At 56.3% G+C, this 18228-nt stretch overlaps 4 protein-coding genes across 4 annotated transcripts; 1 reads left to right on the forward strand and 3 right to left on the reverse strand.

The window, feature by feature from the left end:
• Positions 1–2300: 2300 nt before the first annotated feature.
• LOC112880593 (nuclear transcription factor Y subunit B-10-like) lies at positions 2301–3721 on the reverse strand. Its single transcript, XM_025945304.1, has one exon. It carries the CDS (start codon positions 3123–3125, stop codon positions 2484–2486), a length of 642 nt encoding a protein of 213 aa, XP_025801089.1. The 5' UTR covers positions 3126–3721; the 3' UTR covers positions 2301–2483.
• Positions 3722–7189: 3468 nt separating this feature from the next.
• Positions 7190–8408, forward strand: LOC112882710 (probable carboxylesterase 18). The gene has a single exon (XM_025947829.1). The coding sequence runs from the start codon at positions 7249–7251 to the stop codon at positions 8293–8295; it is 1047 nt and encodes a 348-aa protein (XP_025803614.1). The 5' UTR covers positions 7190–7248; the 3' UTR covers positions 8296–8408.
• Positions 8409–10412: 2004 nt separating this feature from the next.
• On the reverse strand, positions 10413–12966 carry LOC112882005 (protein PYRICULARIA ORYZAE RESISTANCE 21-like). Its single transcript, XM_025946952.1, has 3 exons — positions 12822–12966; positions 11754–11835; positions 10413–11485 (listed from the first exon to the last, which is right to left on the reverse strand). The coding sequence occupies exons 1-3, from the start codon at positions 12831–12833 to the stop codon at positions 10704–10706; spliced, it is 876 nt and encodes a 291-aa protein (XP_025802737.1). The 5' UTR covers positions 12834–12966; the 3' UTR covers positions 10413–10703.
• Positions 12967–17049: 4083 nt separating this feature from the next.
• On the reverse strand, positions 17050–18111 carry LOC112881568. The gene has a single exon (XM_025946316.1). It carries the CDS (start codon positions 17997–17999, stop codon positions 17427–17429), a length of 573 nt encoding a protein of 190 aa, XP_025802101.1. The 5' UTR covers positions 18000–18111; the 3' UTR covers positions 17050–17426.
• Positions 18112–18228: the final 117 nt, after the last annotated feature.

Below are 18228 nucleotides of genomic sequence, written 5' to 3' on the forward strand. Positions count from 1 at the left end.
GAGACACGGCGCCGCGAACGTGCTCCAGGTGCGGGACTGAGGCACACAAGTCCAGACGGCCGTGAGAGCGACGGCGAGCGCCGAACGGGTGCTGCTTTTTCCCGGCTCCGCTCGAAGCCGGGACGCGCGTCACATCAGGTAGCCGGCCGTTGACCTCCTCGGTCCTCTCCCTCCACGCTCCGTGGACGCGAAGCGCGCCGCGCAATCGCGATCCCGCTCCGGCGCTGACCTCCTTTTTACCCCCCGGGGGCGGTGCCGCCGGTGAAGCGCATCGCTCGGGTCAGCCGCGCGCCCCACCTCTCACCGTCGGTGCTCCTGTGCCGCCGCGTGCGCTTCGGCCGATCTTCCACTCCGGAGCCCGGGCGCACGACGCCGAGGCGCGACTTTTGCTTCCGCCTCTGCTTTCCGCTCCGCGACCGCGACGACCTGGTGCTGCTCGTGGTCAGAACTTTCTTTCCCCCCTGGACTGCGCGCTCAACTGTTGCGCGTTTCGCGCACGATCTGCCCAGCTGCTTTTGGTTTCGGGCATGGAGACTGCAGAGTGAGAGAGGCGTTGACCACAGGGGCCGGCCACCACCGCCACGATCTGCCATCTCGGATGTTATTGTTGCACAGTTGACAGACGCGCTCCATGCATCGTGCCCCATGACGTGACGCCTCGTGCGACCGGCCGCAACCCGGCAGCAAGTGCAGTGCACTACTGAGTACTGATCTTTTGCGCACCAGTGTGGCGTTGACCCCGAAGCTTCCACTGACAATGCGTATCCTGTCGTGCTGTGTCACGAGGTAGTAAAACCCATGGTTCATCTTTTTTTTTTTGTTTCTTTACAGATATAATAAGTCTTTAAAAACCATGCTGCAAGAGTGACAGTGATCGGAACCTAATTAGAAACGTCAAACCAGGCCTCCATGCATGTCAGATCCACACTGCCAGTGCAGGCAGGTCCTCTTCCAGGCGAAACAGAGGTCGGCTTCCATTCCATTCCCCCTGCACAAACCAAATGCTCCATCCGTTCATCCGTTGGGCTATCCATCCTTATCCTGCCCGCCTTCTCTTTTGTCCTGGCCCTTTTTCTGCTGCTTGCGAGTGAAAGCTAAGTGTGCAACTATCATACACTGCTCTTGCTGATCCATGCCAGATTGCCGATGCCATGCCATGACAGGGAGGATAACGAAAACATTAGCCCTTTGGCATAAAGTAAGGCTGATGAGATGGTGGCTGATCACTGGATCAGTGATTTGCATGTCATTACTTGCTCATTAAGGATGTGATGCGGTCTCTTGGATATTTTAGTTTATGCCCACACTGTTTAAGTGCCGGCACTGTCCACGTGTCAAGATTTGTGACGAGCTGGGAGAAGAATACTATCAGTTACAAAGGGAGCATGTGGTGATCCGGAGGATGGTACCGTGTTCTGATTCTGTCCCATTGTTCTGTCACCAGAATGCTTTGCATTGTTCTTCAGTTGGGGCATTGTTCTGTTCTGGTGTGGGATGATTCCATGATTCACAGGTTTCAGTTGCCAGCGTTTTCGTTTATTTATCTCTTGGCTAGTTGTTGCCTGCCTGGAGGAAGACTGCTACTACTAATTTGGCTTTGGCGTGGAATAAAGCTATGGAACGGAAAAGGATCACGATAAACCTGTCTTGAGTTTGATGTAACGCTGCCTGACGAGAAACTGTCATGTGCACATGCCTCCCCAGATAGTGCTCGCTAAAGCGACTTGTCAAGGAAAACAAAGCACACAATAGACCGTCCTGTAGCCCAACCTGTAACCCAGAATATAATCCCAGATGCCCAGGCAAGATACCAAGCTTTAAATAGAGTCTCAAAGTTTTTTTTTTCTCTTGAAACTGAGCAGTCTAAGTTTTTTGCTTGCAATGTACTCCTACAAGGTATTCTCAAAACTAAAGTATTGGCAGTACAAGATGCCACCGGAACTTGAAGGGGTCAACACTATTACTACATATAATCCTTCTCTTTTCTCGAATGATTAAGCTCGCACCGACACTTGTCATTGCGTTAACACGACATCCCAAATTTTAAAACCAATCTCAACAGCTATGCCAGCAAAGCACCAATCACAATCAAGTAGTCCTAAGACAACAAATGATGTAAAAAGGAGAAAAAAATAAAATGTCACCGTCAGTTGTTACCAGAGTCATAGCATGCTAGGTACATTATACCCTGTCAAATTGTCAATGGCACCATTTCTGTAGCAATAGTACAACAAGGCTCCAAGCTGCTCGCCATAGCTCAGATCATCAGCAGGAGCACGGCACAAACCATGGGATTACCAAGAGGTTAAGCGACTACTAGTATTAACCACATCACTGGCTCCATTTAGCACAACATTAATTATAAACCACAAAAGGAAAGAAAAAAGAAGGTTAACTTAACCAGCGTGCCGGCACCAATTGCCGACACCAACCAAGAAGCCGGGCCGGCCTCTTCAGCCATGCAGCCACGGACCCGTCATGCATCATAGCCTGTCCTGCCTGCCGAGCCCCGACGGCGACGACGAGCCGCCGCCGTGGCCGTACGCGCCACCTTTCGCGCCCATCACCATCTGGTGGTGCGGGGGCTGCGGGTACCCTGACGCGCCCGGTGGGGAGTCGTACATCGGCTGCCCCATCATCATGATCATGCCGCTGCCTCCGCCTGCGCCTGCGCCGGCGCCGTACATGCCGTAGCCGACGGCGCCATTGTGCGCGGAAGGCGTCGTCTCCCTCTGCGGCTGCGAGCCGGAGCCGGAGGAGCCCGCGGCGCCGCTAGCCACCTTCTCGCCCTCGAGCTCGCGGAACTTGTGGAGGTAGAGCTTGAGCGGCTCGATGTAGTCCTCGAAGCCGAGCGTGGTCATGGCCCAGAGGAGGTCGTCGCCGTTGATGGTCTTGCGCTTCTCGCGCTGGCACTTGTCGGAGGCCTCGCCGGTGATGAAGGAGATGAACTCGGAGACGCACTCCTGCACCGTCTCCTTGGCGTCCTTGGAGATCTTGGCGTTCGCCGGGAGCGCCTTCTTCATGATCCGGCTCACGTTCGCGATCGGCAGGAACCGGTCCTGCTCCCGCGGCGACGAGAACTCCGCGTTGCTCGGCCCGCCGGACTCGTTGTCGGAGTCCGGCATCGCCACCGATCCAACAAACACAGCAAGCTCCTCTCCCTTCTCCCTCGCTTCCGGTCAAGTCAAACAGCCCCGAGCCTGACCAAGACGATCCAGCCCGAGCAAAACTCACCGCACACCGAATCAAGAACGCTAAGAGCAGCAGCAGATCAGAAGCGCACAAAGCACGGGTGGAAGTGGAATCTGGAGGACGACGAGGAGAAGAGGAGAGCGGGGGAGTAGGAGGGAGAGCGAGGTGGGAGGGACGAGGGAGCGCGGCGGGTTTGAGAGCGGAGAATGGCAGCGTTCCGGCGGAAGCATCGTGGGGATAAGAACGCATGGAGGGGGCGACGTGTCGCGGCGTGGGCCGTTTGTTTGTCGATATGTGCTGGGCCAGCCGGCGTTGGCCGATGCCGTCCGTTTCTGCCACGCTGGCGGGGTCCGGGCCGTCCGGGTGGGCCAGGGGCGCGATCTGGTGCGTGATCCCCGGGGGTGGTCCCGGGGGAGGCTGCCACGCAGGAGTGAGGACGTGGAGAGGGTGAGTCTGACGTGTCCTGAGTCCCTTGGCCGCTTGTGTGACGTGTCTATGGTGACGGTGATAGTCACTCGTAAAGCAGCAACAGCAAGGCTCTCGTATTTTTTTTCCATCAGCAAATATCTAGAGAGATCGTAAGAGATGTACTACAATATGATTACATGAATTGAAATTTTTTGTACTTCTAGAAGGGTCGTTGAGAAAAGTGTATCCAAGTGACGTCTGATGACGGATATTACCTATTAATTTTGGATTACTCTCAAGTTGATTTTTATGGGCATTGGGATCCTGCCACAGCCTTGAGCCATAGTACAGATTAGGCATTAGGCAGTGTAGCAAAATACGAAGAGGTTATCTTTGCTAAGTTACAAATGGAACTTAGCCTGACCGTCAAATAATAAATCTGACAAATCGATCTCCACGTTCTCTATAGAATGAATGCATGCACACGAAAGAGGTTTTCGATTGGAGGTTTAGTTTTCATGAATTTCAGTGTTCAAATTCAATTTTTCCGGTAATCAATGTTTTGAACTCAGGGACTTTTGAGGTGCCAGGAGATGACTTGACGTTAAATTTGATGTTCGTTCTAGCTGGAAGGTATTTCTTTTGTGGACAAATCGAGCACCTACCCAAATATTGGCTAGTTGGACATGTCCCTATCCAAAATGATGCCACATCAGCCGCGCCACTAAACAATCTTAGATCCAAAAGAAAAACGATAGCCTTTCGCCACTAACGGCCAACCACTACGAAAAAGGAGCATAAAAGCAGCCGATGCAGCTGCCGCCCAACACATTTCCAGGTCAAGTCCCCTACGACAGACTACTGCCAAGTGGCGCCGAGCGAAGCGCCCAAGTGCACTGCCCCTTTTGCACATCTCCTAGGTTTCACTTGGATTTTGCTAGCTCTCAGCCAATAATTGATTTAAAAATAGCTCGGGGTTTCTTTCTAAACTATGCATCATAGGCCGTACATACGTTGCTGTTAAATTGATAGCTACCATACCAACAATAATCTGCCCCCTGGAAATCAGAGGCATGATGGAGGGGTCCTTTTTGTTTTTCTAATAAGTGCAGGCTCAAAAGCATAACGCATTACCTGTCGCCTCTTCGCCATGAGTGCTCCACTAGATCGATTGACCGCCCCCGATGACGTGGCATCTGCAGCGATGAGAGCTCACTGGCTTCATCACCAGGACAAAACTTTGAGTAGTTTTCCGGTAATGATTGTCCTTGGCGAGGATCTCATCTGATTACATTAGTGGCAGCATGTGGCCAATTATTTGGAGCGCAACAGATACCGCTCGATCGAGCCGGCCGGGCCGGGACCATGGCCATGCCCTTGCAGGTTGCAGGTTGCTGGCTCCTTTCCACATGGCTACCGTACCGGCCGGCTGGGTTAGTGAGACCTGTGGCTTGTAATCCCAAGTCTACCATCATTAAGCGGAAAAGCGAGTGAGGGTTGCAGGTGACGCCGACGGCCACGATCCCGTTGTTAGTGAGGGGAAAAGTGCGTGGCATGCCGATGTGTCGCTGTGTCGGAGTTAAGCTTGGGGAGTGTGGCGTGCGCGTCACTCCAGCCTTCCAGCATGTGCCGTGACATGGGCGAGAGAGAGCTAGGCTGGCGGGGTGATCGATGGGGACGGGAAGTGAAGCTGACGGCTAATCTACTTTTTAAACAACTGTTAATTTGCCGTCGATCCGTTGTCGTACGTGCTTACGGCTAGCCGCCCGGCTGCCGGCCCCTGCTGTTAATCTCGGCGTGTGCTTGCTGCATGATGAGGTCGAAGCAGGCGAACAAATATCTCCTTTGATCTGCTACTTACTAGATTGACCGAGCCGATCGCGACGCGTGCCGCGCGCACCGCCACTATCCCGCGGAGGTTGGAGGCGCGTGAGGCCGTCAGCGACCGCGCGGCCGGCGTCCGGCGTGAGGCCGCGCGCGGGCGGGCGGCGCCGGGGGATTAATGTGCGTGGATGATGGCGTCGGCCGGCCGGCCGGCTGGGTTGCCCGGCGCATCAGGCTACTGCCCGGAACAGTGCTAGCAGTCGTGATACGGCTAGAGCGTAGTTTTCGCTCAGATGATCGAGTGCCTTTTGTGCCGGATTCCTAGGATTTTTTTTTCTAGCAGCCGCGTTGACCTGAACATGGCCTGTGGCTCCTCGCGGTTGAGTTGACGCTCGAAATTAAAGCAGCCCCAACCTTGTACAGTTGTGCCATGCATCTGGGAGAGAAAAGAAAAAAAAAATCACCGCGAGCATGCTGGCCACGGCGCCATCAGTATGAACCCTGCCGCACTATCTTTCCCAGTCAAGACTCGCCTCGTACGTGCTAACTTTCCTACCATGCCTGCCGCGTCACCTGATGTCACGTCCATGGTGCGCCGGAGGCCGGCGATCCAATTAAGCCAGGGTCGCCGCCGTCCGCCGTGCTCGATCGAATGATCGAATGATCATGCTGCGGCGGAGCCCAGCGGGCACTCGACCGACCAAATAGCGACGCACGATGATGATCGCGCGCGCTCCGCCCGCCATCATGAATTCATGATGCCTCCTAACAGTGACGGCGGATTGCATTGCACTGTGCCGACGCACTGCAGCAGCTAGCATGCCGTCGATCTCTGATCTGCTTGCTTTCGCAAATAACACTGCTCGATCCCTGTCGCCTGCATCGTGTGCCGATTCGCGTAGGGACACACCAGCTCGAATCTCTCGTGATTGCATGGTCGTATTGGCCTACGCATTGGAGGTGCCGGGACGACGCGTGACGTCTCGTAGATCGAGATCGTGCATCCATGGCCATGGTTTGGTCTCCCGGAATATCTCTGCTAGTGCTTCAGGTGGCGTGCTGTCGGCGGCCATGCTCAAAAGGATGGTTGACCCCTGAGTTGACAGATCGTTTTGTGTTGCACCTGCGCCGCCGCGCGCCACCGGTGTCGGCGTTGGGAGGCACAATGCTGCAGAGATCATTCCGAGTCGGATGTCAATGGGTTCATCAAGTGGGTGTGTAGCCATTGTGCCTTGCTTTTCCTACGTTAAGTGCTGGAGCATCAGGATGTTTTTTTTCTCCTCCGCCTTTTGAAATGAACCACATAAGACATTCTATGACTAAATTTTTACTGTGCTGTGCTGTTATGATTTCATCTGAACAAACAAATTTATAAGTATACTTATGTCATCAAAAGGAAAAGGAAAAAAAATAGATTTTCGGTTTTTTTAGGGGTAATAGATTTTAGTTCTAGTTTGTCCATCCCAGCGCAATGGGCTAAAGAGGACCTGGTCTAAAGGCCCAACATTCTAAAATGATTCTACATTTGGCCCACAAGAGACTATCGTCCATTGAGGCCCATATATTTCTGTGGACCGACATAGAAGCCCATTGATTGATCATGCAGCTCTCTGTTTTTTTTTTTTGATAAATCGCCGGTCTCTGTTGATAACGACTGGTCTCTCTGTACGTCAACCGAAAAAAGACTCTTTTTTGCAGTTAAAAGCGTCTCTCGAATAATTAAATCGCGACAAGTACTCATCAGCCGCTCGATAGCGCGCTTATCATCAGCAACCGGCCAATCCCTCACGGTCTCACCCAGGAAACCGAGGGAGAGGGAGAACAATGACCGCGCCGGATCCGCCGCCGCGGCCCGGGAAGCCCACGCTGCCGTGGCGCGCTCGGCTGCTGGTGGGCGGCGCCTCCGCCCTGCATGGGGCCTCGTTCCGAGGCGACGGCACCGTGAACCGGTTCCTGGTCTCCCTCTTCGACCGCCCCGCGCCGCCCACGCCGGCCCCTGTCGCCGGCGTGGCATCGACGGACCACGCCGTCTCCGACCACCTGCGCGTTCGCCTCTTCACCCCCACGACTGCTGCAGGAGATGAGGACAGCAAGCAGCGCCCGGTCCCGGTTGTCGTGTACTTCCACGGCGGCGGCTTCGTCTTCCACTCCGCGGCGACGGCGCAGTACGACGAGCTGTGCCGCCGCCTCGCCTCGGGCATCCCAGCCGTCATCGCCTCCGTCGACTACCGCCTCGCGCCCGAGCACCGCTTCCCGGCGCCCTACGACGACGGCGAGGCGGCCCTCCGTTGGGTCCTCGCCGACGCGGGCGGCGCGCTCCCGTCTCCCCCCGCGGCCGTCTTCGTGGCCGGGGACAGCGCCGGCGGCAACGTCGCCCACCACGTCTCCGCACGCCTCCCGGCGGGCGTCGCGGGCCTCGTCGCCCTGCAGCCGTTCTTCGGCGGCGAGGCGCCGACGGAGTCCGAGCTGCGGCTCCGCGACGCGCCGTTCGGGGCGCCCGGGCGGCTGGCGTGGCTGTGGCGCGCGTTCCTTCCCCCTGGGGCCACGCGGGACCACGAGGCCGCCAACGTGCCGGACGCGATCCGGCGCGACGCCGACGCGGGAGATGGGCGGTGGCGCGCGTTCCCGCCGGCCGTGGTGTGCGTCGGCGGGTGGGACGCGCACCAGGACAGGCAGAGGGCGTACGCGGGCGCGCTCCGCGCCGCGGGCGCCGAGGACGTCGCGGTGGCGGAGTACCCGGACGCCATCCACGCGTTCTACCTGCTCGGGGAGCTCGCGGACAGCAGGAAGCTGTTGGGCGACGTCGCGGAGTTCGTGAACCGGCGCGCGGAGCAGCTAGAGAAACGCGCGCTGGATCAAGCGAGAGACTAGGGCTATCATTCACGCTGATTGTTGCAAGATGCAATGCATGAATTCATGGGAAATCGCACGGAACAGCTTATGCTCTGGTAGGATAGATGATGAAAATTCCCCCCAGTTCAAAACGGAGCGTTAGACATGTACGAGTTTCATTTACCGCCGCAGACAGACGAAGAGGGGCTGAAGCGCGGACGCGCTCTGTAGGAAGAAGAATAGCAGAGATGCAGCGCAGAGTCCCGGACGCGCATCCACGTGATGTCCAACAACCGTGTCGCGGGAAGGCCCACGACTTGCAGAAGCGCGACATGGGCTGTGTCACTCTGCTGCTCGCCGCCAATTTCGCACCCCCCCCCCCCCCCCCGGGCACCGCGGGCACAATCAACGAGTTCCGCTGTCTGTCCGTGCGCCGGTGCTCCCGCGGCGCGGCGAGCACTTGGTCGTGTCGCGCCGTCGTCTGCCCGGCCGCCTCAGATCATGGCCGTGGTGCTCAGGGCGGCCACCCCAGGTCCCCAGCCAGCCAGGTACAGGCCGTGTGCCGCGTCCCCGTTAACCTGACGAAGCGCACATCCCGTTGCTCCTGCCATACAGGGTAAGCTCGTCGCCGTCGCGGCGCTGCCGGCCTGCCGCATTGACTTGTCCGCCGGGTGGCCTTTCCTGCTGGGCCAGCTGAAGCAGAGCATCTCCACATTTCCATTCCATTCCATGGCCGCGCCACTTCATTCTGCCACACCTGCTAGCGGCTCAAAGTTTTCCTCCCAGCCATGTCCTAGAATGGCGGTAGCCGGCAGAGCAGCGTGTGTCCTTGCTGAGGGCTGAAAAAGCTGAGTCCAGCTCCATCTTCAGTCCATGCGCCGTGCGGTGAGTGATGCAAGTACGAGGGTACAAGTTACAACCATGCTTGCTAAATGCGAGTACTTACTCCTCTCCAAGTAACCACGTCCTGATCTGAAATTGCAGCCTGGCCTGGCCGTCACTGTTGGACGGCCATTCATTCCTCTCCGTCCGTGCATTGCGTGTTGGTCCAGGATCCAGAATCCGAATGCGTTGCGATTGCAAGAGCAAAGCAGCCAAGCAGGACATGCCAATCCTCCCGTCGTTGCCACGTCCAAGACCCATTTCCGGCCGCTGTAGCCCGAGGCATCATCATCAAACACCAGAAAAGAAGGCAGCATCCATTCAACAGCACCAAAAGCCTCTTTTCCCCCTGAGCTCAACGTAGCAAGCTATAGCTAGCCACTCCATGTAGCTAGATGATACTACAACTAGTACTACTACTACGGAGCCCATCATAGCGAGTAATCAAGCAAAGCCGCATGGCTGCCGCCCAGAATCTGCAGCAGCTTCGTCGCCTTTCCATGGACGCGCCGAGCTTTACGGCTCAGAAAGGGAGAAGGCGGAAGTTCCCGTGAAGCCTCGCTCCATTTCCAGGCCTGTCTCTGATGCTTCCCATCCGGCTGTGCCCGCCAGGCTGTGAGCTCCGCTAATCATCCGCTAATGCGCGGGCGGGTGAACGAGATCAGGTGAATGATGAGCACGCGCGGGTTCTTGTTCCCGGCCGGCAGAAGAATTCGCATGTACCCGTACACTGATTGACTGACTGGCTGATTGGCTGGTCGATCGATCAGACAAACCTGGCCCAGCAGACAGAGAGATCTGACCAACCAGTACGCATTGGAAGAACTCTTCAGGAATCTCTCTGCGCGCCGGCGACCGAAAGGAGGCAGGCGGGTGTCCCTGCCTCCGGTTCCAACTCAATGACTCGTCGCTGCGGGCTCCAGGCGTCAGTCATGAGTCATCACTCACCAGTCATCAGTTCATCAAGCCCTCCAGACCTCCACTGTGTTGCTCTGATTCAGCTGGTCAGGACGACGCATTGGCAATGCCCTGTTGCTGCACGTAGCAAGCGAAGAATTGTTTCATTGAGATTGTTTGGTAACCGCACAAGAGTCTTGGGGCAAGAATTGCGTTAAACATCAGTCAAGGCCCTGGCTGAGCACTAGGAAGGGACCAGCCTGGACACTTTAGGATTCGTGTAGATTTTGTGTACAGAGGATCATAACCCACTTTTGGGACCTCATGATCATGGCACATTGGCACGTTCAAGTTCGACTCCATGAGCACTCAAGTTGTTTCATCTAAATATACTACTGCTATATTCTCATTATATAGACTTATAGTTCATCACAGACGCGAAAAAAAAAGGAGAGAGAAGCTAGACACCATAGCCGCAAGCATCACAGCTTACCTGTTCACATGCACAACTCAAACTCCCTACATAAACAACCACCACAGGCATAAACAAGAACACCGCGACACAGAAAAAATAAAGGAGATTTTTTCTTCTTCATCCAGCACTGGCCATGGGAGTGTGACCACACACTGATTGCTCTGTCTGTCCATCAGCCATGGGCGCATCGCCGTCACATGACGCTGCACCCGGCGTTGGGGTCCTCGCAGCACGGCTGCTGCTGCCCGTAGTACGGCTGCCGGCCGCCGCCGCCGTAGTACCACCCCTGGCTGTCGTACACCGGCATGCCGTAGTACCCGCCGGGCGCGGCCGGCTTGCCGCACCGGCAGTACCCGTTGTACCCGCCGCAGCCGCAGCCGTAGGCGCCGTAGCCGCCGCCGTAGTGCGACGGCGCGTCGTAGCCCGGGTTGTAGCCGTAGCCGGACACGGACCCGGCCGGCGCGGGCCAGATGGACGGCACGGCCACGCCCTGCGCGGCGCCCGGCACCATCGCCGGCGCGATCGGCTCGGGCCCGGCCTTGGCCGCCATCATCTTCTCCAGGAGCGGGCCGAGGTCGGCCTTGGGCGGCATCGCCATGGCCTTGCCGGGCTTCGCGTCCCCGGCGGGGGGCGCGTCGGGGAGGTCGAACTTGACCTTCTTGGCCTCCGCCTTGTCGCCCTTCGACTCCTTGTCGCCCTTGCCCTCCTTCTCGGCCTTGGCGCCCTCCTTGCCTTCCTTGGCCTTCTCCGGCTTGCCGGCGTCCTTCTCAGCCGGTTTGCCGGCGGCCTTCGCCTTGTCGCCGCCGCCGTCCTTGGCCTTGGCATCCTTCTCCTTGCCTTTGATGTCCATCTCCTTGATGACCCGGCCGGCCTTGCAGCAGAGCTTATTGCAGACCTTCTCGGCGTCGAACGGGCCGGAGATCGTCACGGCATTGCTCTTCTCATCGAACGAGATCGTCTTGATGTTCATCTCGTCTGCGCAACACAATCCATCACAGTCAGCCATGCTCGTCATGCATGATCGTTAACACAAAACAGTTGTAAGTTGTAGCACGAGGTGACAGGTGAGCCCAACCACCGGCGGGTGGATGCTCATGCATGCAGCCATCGAGCCATGTGATCACACCGGGCCCACGCGTCAGCGAGCGTTACCGGGCGGCGTGACAGGCCCCCTGGCACTGGCAGGCTGCATAGGTGTTCGCACTGGTGAACAGTGATGAGGGTGGGCTATACAATACTGTACCTTGGATCTTGCAGAGGACTCTTCTGATCTTCTTGTAGCATCTCTCGCATTCAAGGTCAACCTTGAGGACGATAGTGGAGATCTGCGATGAGATCAAGCGGATTAAATGATGGTAAATGCAGACTATTGCAGACTATTACTGGAAGTGGATCCAACAGCAGTACAACTGGTACAGTACTACAATATTCCAATGCAATTTCCAAGATTTTATTTAGAGGTTAAACAGTAACAAACGGAATGAATCAATGAACTCACAAACCAGGAAAAGTGTTCATATATATTAATATATAGTACTAAATGTGTTCATCACTAGTTACTGAAATAAGTTTTTTTTAAAAAAAAAACACTGGCATCCAATGAACTGATTCTGGACGAACATGACTAGCAAAGATTAATTCGCATTTCAGACAATTAAGGAAGGTGGGGGGCGCAAAAGACAATCACTCATGAGTCCTAAGTTTGAAAGTGTGCCGTAGAAAATGTGAAAAGGACATCAGCGGAGGTTGGAAAATTTTGTAGCTTTGTTCAAAAGATTGTTTGGAAACAGACAAACGAAGAAAAACAGGCGTGTGCCTTCATCTTCTTCGCATGGAAGTGGTTGGGGGAAAGGGAAACGGTCAGAAACTCAGAATCACTAGGAGACATCTGCTTGCTCAGTACTTCACTCGCCATACCTACGGTTGAGTGCTTCACACTCTTTTAGGCGACAGCAACCCATGTTTGGACCAAAAACGGCGTGCAATCAATCTATCAACCTCCACTGAGCTTTTCAAGTGTCTCTGTCGAACATAACCCTAGTCTCCAAAAGATAACATGTTTTCTAATCGGTATCAGGGACAAGACCAGTTTTTTCCTACTTCCGGCCCTGTCCTGAATTTCTGACAGGAAATCCAACGAACTCGCAGACGAATGAGAAAATCTGAATAAGAAAACGGAGATCACCAACATTGAACAGGAGTTGCAGACACGGGCATCCCTACCAAACGAAATCACCCATGCAGAGAAACTCGGAAAGGAAACCAAGGACAGGAAAGGAGTATCAGGACTCATCGGTGTTCTTCTGCTTACCTTGTCCGCCATGGGAATGGTGCTCGAGGCTCCGTCACCGTGCTGGTGATGCCTCCGGGATGGCGGCTGTCGGCTGCCTAGAGAGAGAGGGAGAGAGAGAGAGAGAGGAGGGAGTGTGCGGGGAAGGAGAAGGAAGGGTGTACACGGAAGAAGGGAGGAGAAGCGGTGGTGGGCGCCGGCGTTTATAAACCCGAGCTCGCTCGCTCGCTCGCTCGCGCACGCAGCAGTCCTGGCAAATTAATTAATCTAATAGACTAAGCGCCACCAACCCAGGGCCACCGACGCGTGGGCCCCCGGTCCGCGCGGGCCTTTGACCCTTATTAGCTGTGCAGCATGTGGCGAGGCGCTGCCGTGGCCGCAGTGCCAGACGGTGGACGGTGGACCTCCCTCCTCTGCGCCGGGCACACACGAACACCAACTCGAACTCGAACGCGTTCTCACAGGAGGAAATCGCATCCGAGAGAGTACCAGCGCCATTCGCTCGCTCGTAGAATCTACTCTAGGGACCAGACGGGAATGCATTTCTGAATTGCTCACCAAACGAAAAGGTAAAGAGAAATGGCAGCGAGTTACAGAGAGCTGACAGGGTAATAAACAATAAATACATGGTAAGAAATGAAAAGGAAAGCTGAACAGAAATTTTCGTAGCATATGAGTTTGGGCAGGTGAGGCAATGTGCTAGCTAGGAGGAGTGATGTGTGCGTCGGTCTTCAGAGCGTAACGAGAGAGCCCAGCCAAAAGCCACCGAGCGAAACGGACACCTCGTTTGGCGGCGTCTTGATGATGAGGTCTCCGCGGTTGGACGGTAGCGAAGCGGCCGCCGGCTCAGGGGAACGAAACGAGGCCGCGGTCTCGCGCTCGTCCCGTTCGCCCCCTGCAGGATGGCGCCGAGTGGTGGCGAATCCATGGCAGTTTCATTTCGGGAAGGAATTTACATGAAAAAAAAAGGAAGATCTTATAGTAGTATTCTGGCCAGCTCGACGTTACTTTTTTCGAGCTTTATGCGTGACAGCTTACCAGCAAATCATTCGGAGGCAGCCCATTGCAAAATCGTGTGCTCTTCTTCAGTGGCCTTCTCTTTTTGTACGGGCGTGTTGGTAGTTTCTTCTGCACCCTGCTGCCCGTTTGTTTATGCGCATGTTGGTAGGGTAGCCCCGTAGCAGGGCGAACCGGTGAAGAGGGGAGCGTGATCGGGTTACGGGATTAGGCCAACAACTGCGCACGAAATAAACTACTGAAAGTTTTCGCAGCGTGTGGTGCCTTTCAATCATAGGCACACTGCACACTGGCATTGCCCGTAGCAATCTGGCAGGCGGAAAGGGGCATTTGCTTCCAGAGTGCTGCACAACTCATTCCCCATACGCCCGCGCTGATCCCCGTTCAAGAATTAAAAAATACGCCGGAACCTTCCTGCGTCCCGCGAACTTTCGGAACAGAGGCTCGCAGCTTCCTCCGCCCTCCGCTGCAGGCGGCAGCCCGTGCCCATTGCTCTCCCTCCCCTGGCCTCGCGCGAAGAAGAATCTGAACAGTGGCCCTGGGCGAGCACGTCGAATGGCCTGCGCGCCGGTGCCGACGCCGCGCTGCCCGGTGGAAAGGAACCACAAAAAACACGGGCGAGTTTGACGCCGCGGGGCGCCGAGCTGTTTGGCGTCGAGAAACCTGCGGCGGGGCGCATGCGTTCGGGGCGCGGGGCGGTGCCCGCCGCCTGCCTGCCGGCCACGCCGCCGCGAGCGAAGATGGCGGCGCCGTGCGCGTACTATTTCCCGCGGGCGGCCCACCTAACACGCTCTCCCCATCGCGGCGTTTCCACGGCTTGGGTTTTCCGTTTTCCTTCCCTGCGAGCAGCGAGCTGGTGTCGGTGCTCACCCAGCTCCCTCCGGCCTCCGGCTCGCGTCAGGAGCCAGAGCCAGGACCATGACGGTGTGAACGTTCCGGTGGCTGGCGCGTCCATTTCCGCACACGTCCGTCCAGTCGCTACATGCCCTTGCCCCCATCCATCGACCATCCAACGTCTCTCTTCCTCCACGCAACCCGTTTGCCCGGCATCTTGCGTCTACGTTATCCTGCCCGTCTTCCATTTTTCTGACTCTTTCTAATGCCTGTGATGTGATCAGTTCGTAGTAAAACGACTGATGCTGAACCGGAAACGGGCATTGAGCTTTCGAGTGGCGATTACCCGATGTGCACGTCTCACCGTTCCACCACGCCATCGTGTGTGTTGTGGATCGGTTATACTAATAGCACCAGCAGAGCATGATCGTGCTCGATGATCGGCTCTGCTGCTGGATTTAATGGCGCGGATAATTCCGATTGGTTGCACCCAACTCAATACTCAAATACCCCCAAACAAAGAGAGGGCAAGATCAGGGAGCTAGCTGTGGGGAGTGTGAGCACTGTTCGCTTGTGAAGGAACGGGCAGGCTTTAATGATTAATGACGCCAAAAAGGGATCGCAAAAAGCTAAGAGAAAAGGAATCAGGAAGATGGAACTTCGCTTTCCGAGGACCAGGGACGCCATTACGGCGTCACCCACAGACATTTTACCTGATCCACTACACGGATCTCGCCGTACCCCCAATCCCCCGTTCCGGAGAATGGAGATCATGCAGACTGCAGGGCAGGTGGCTGTGCGGTGCTGTACCAAGATGCCCGCGCTGCGTGCTGCTTGTGCACAGTAGCTAGCAATGGTTGGTGTCGATGCAGCATATGCTTTCGCAGCAAACCGAGAAGGAAGCAAGATCCCCGAATATGGTGCGGGAAGCTTCAGCAGCAAGGGAGAAGAGAAGGGGCAGCCTGCGAAGCCGAGGATCTTTTGATAAAACTAACGAGCTAGTAGACGCCAAGGGGACACTGAAATCGAGCTTGCACTGATCCCCTGCACCGCTTTGTAGCTGGCTGATCTGCTGTTATTCTTGCAGAGCTTGGGTATTCAGAGACCATGCACTGGTGGCTCGTACTCCGTAGCAGAAGAATCTCTCGAAGCGCATGGACAGCGTATTACTACCTACGGGAGCAGAGCATCATCAACCGAGAGGGCCGAGGAGGAAGCAGGATCCCGGGAAAGAAGTTCCGGAAGCTTTAGGCGCACGGGACAGCCTGCCAAGCCGAGGTTCTCCTGATAAACAAACGAACTGCAATTCTGCAACGCGCACCTCAAGAACACACACTCGGATTGACCTTTTTGCGTTGATTATTCCCTACTGATGGATCCATCTAGCCAGCTTGAACAATCACAGGTCATGCGGTGGTGGCCCATACTCCATGGTCGATGGCGCCACGAAGCATCAGGCGAAGACGACGCACGGGCGAGCGAGCTGCGAGCCTGAGCATGAAAGCGAGAGTGATGGCTCGGGCACGGGCGTGTGAGCGGCGTCGATGGAACCGTCCGTGGGGGACCGGGACGGATCGGGCGGCATGGCCCAGCCGGGCACATCAGCTGCCAATGCCATCCGAACTGGAGTGGGTTTCATCATGCTCGTGTCTGAAACTCGAGCAGCGAAGTGAACCTGACAGGCTGACGGAAAGATGCAGAGTTGTTTCAACCACTCGTGTCACCAGTGCTCGTGAAGGAAGACCGGTCCTTTTCAGCGTTTCGAGCTGGTATCCTTTTTCTACAAAGGGATGACGTACTGAATGCAAAAGATCTGCTTTCCTTTTGGAAATCGTCAGGTATGTTTTTTTTAGAGAGAAATGTATGTTTTTGTTCATCAGTTGAAAGTTGAAACAAAGAAGCAGAAACCCAAGCCCAATTTTTAGGTCGCTACCCCGCCGTTCCGATCCACCACCCTAAGGCCCATCTGCGTAACAAAAGCAAGCCCGCGGACGGCTGAGGCGTTCTCTCACATCATAGGCCTGAAAAGCCTTCAAGGCCGGGATGCCCACCCAAGCACAACGTGGCGTCATGGGCTCTTGATCTCCACAACCCACGAGCCGCCCACCACCCGCTGACGGGAAGTTGCCCCACCACTCGAGTACTCGACGCTTTCTCACTCGTGCACGAGCAGGTGCGGTGCTGCACCAGGGGACGCCCGTTGTCTGTTGGCTCGCCTCATCCCGTGAGCAGTAGTTGCGCTCGCCCTGTGCACCCCCGCCCGTCAGCGGGCACTGCTGGCGCGCGCTACGCGGCTGCCTCCCGCGGGGATCACCGTCGCCATGCGTCCCCGGAGCCCATCGCGCATTGAAATGTTCAAGTATTGGTTCGTCCATGTCCACAGACGCACGCATTTGTCTTTGAGGGTAAAACGAATAGCGTGAAGAGCAAATCGGAGCCAACGAGCAGCAAACGCACGTTGCCAACTTGCTCAAAGTGACAAGTACCAAACAGCAGGCTGATACAGACTGATAAACTACAACCCTGACGAGGCAAACAAGCTTCAATCACATGGCAACGGCATCCCTGTTCTAGCTAGCTAAAAAGGGAAGAGGAAGAGCCGACGAGGCGCTCTCGGGTACACTCACACGGTCTAGTGCTAGCTCGCGAGCTCAGCACCGGTGCCAGCCAATGATGCACTGACACGTCACCCGTGCATCCAATCTGATTCTGATCCACCCCGGGCACGGAGGGCTCGCGCAGCGCCGCACGCTCTTGCCGCCTCCGCCCGCGCCGCTACTCGTACCTGTAGATGAAGTCGGAGTTGCCGACCATGGCGTTGAGCACCTGCGAGACGAGGAACCCGCTGCCGGCGAGGACCGCCACGATGAGCAGCGCCGTGACGGGGTTCTTGAGCAGCTCCACGATAGGCTGCAGCACCGTGTACGCCACCCCCGTGCTCACCGTCACCACGTACAGCGCGTACCGCCGCATGTTGTCCCAGAACTCCTCCACCAGCGGGCCCTCGGGCCCCAGCGCCAGCGCGGGGCCGGCACCGGCCGACAGGGCCAGCGCCACGGCCACGCCCGCCGTGATGCCGCCGATGAGCGCCCACGTCGGCAGCGCGCACGTCCTGCCGCCGTCGTCGGCGCCCGACGCAGCTTGCTCTCGCCGCAGCTTGCTCTCCGTAGCTGCCACGGCTGCCTCGAAGCTCACTTGAGGTGCTATGTCCAGGCGCACGGCTGGCTGCTGCTGCGGAGCGGGTTCAGGGGAGGAGAGGCGAGCGCGGACGGCGGCGGCCGTGAAGCCATGGCCGCGTCTGGGGGAGAGGCGAGGTAGGTGGAGGGCGCGGTGGAGAAGGAGGTTCATCGTCTTGCGCACCCGCCGTCGCTTGGCCGGTGGAAGAGTGGTTGGTGTGTCTGGGGTGTGTGAAGCCGGAGAGGTAGAGTCTGTGGTGTTCGATTGCTTCTTCGTGATAGGCCTCTACCAAGTTAGCTATTTTTTTTATCTATTTTATTTATTTATTTTTTAAAAGAATGGCAGAAGTTCTGTCTTTCCGTTAAGGAGGTATCTATTTTTATTTATATATGGCAGTTTT

This window comes from Panicum hallii, chromosome 2 (assembly GCF_002211085.1).
Source record: "Panicum hallii strain FIL2 chromosome 2, PHallii_v3.1, whole genome shotgun sequence".
Classification (NCBI taxonomy): Eukaryota; Viridiplantae; Streptophyta; class Magnoliopsida; order Poales; family Poaceae; genus Panicum; species Panicum hallii.

Excerpts from the sequence above, each read along its gene's own strand:
- LOC112880593 (XM_025945304.1), bottom strand. The coding sequence starts at position 3,125 with ATGCCGGACTCCGACAACGAGTCCGGCGGGCCGAGCAACGCGGAGTTC.
- LOC112882710 (XM_025947829.1), top strand. The coding sequence starts at position 7,249 with ATGACCGCGCCGGATCCGCCGCCGCGGCCCGGGAAGCCCACGCTGCCG.
- LOC112882005 (XM_025946952.1), bottom strand. Across the intron at positions 11,486-11,753 it reads AGTCCTCTGCAAGATCCAAG|ACGAGATGAACATCAAGACG; the intron begins GTACAGTATTGT and ends TGTGTTGCGCAG.
- LOC112881568 (XM_025946316.1), bottom strand. The coding sequence starts at position 17,999 with ATGAACCTCCTTCTCCACCGCGCCCTCCACCTACCTCGCCTCTCCCCC.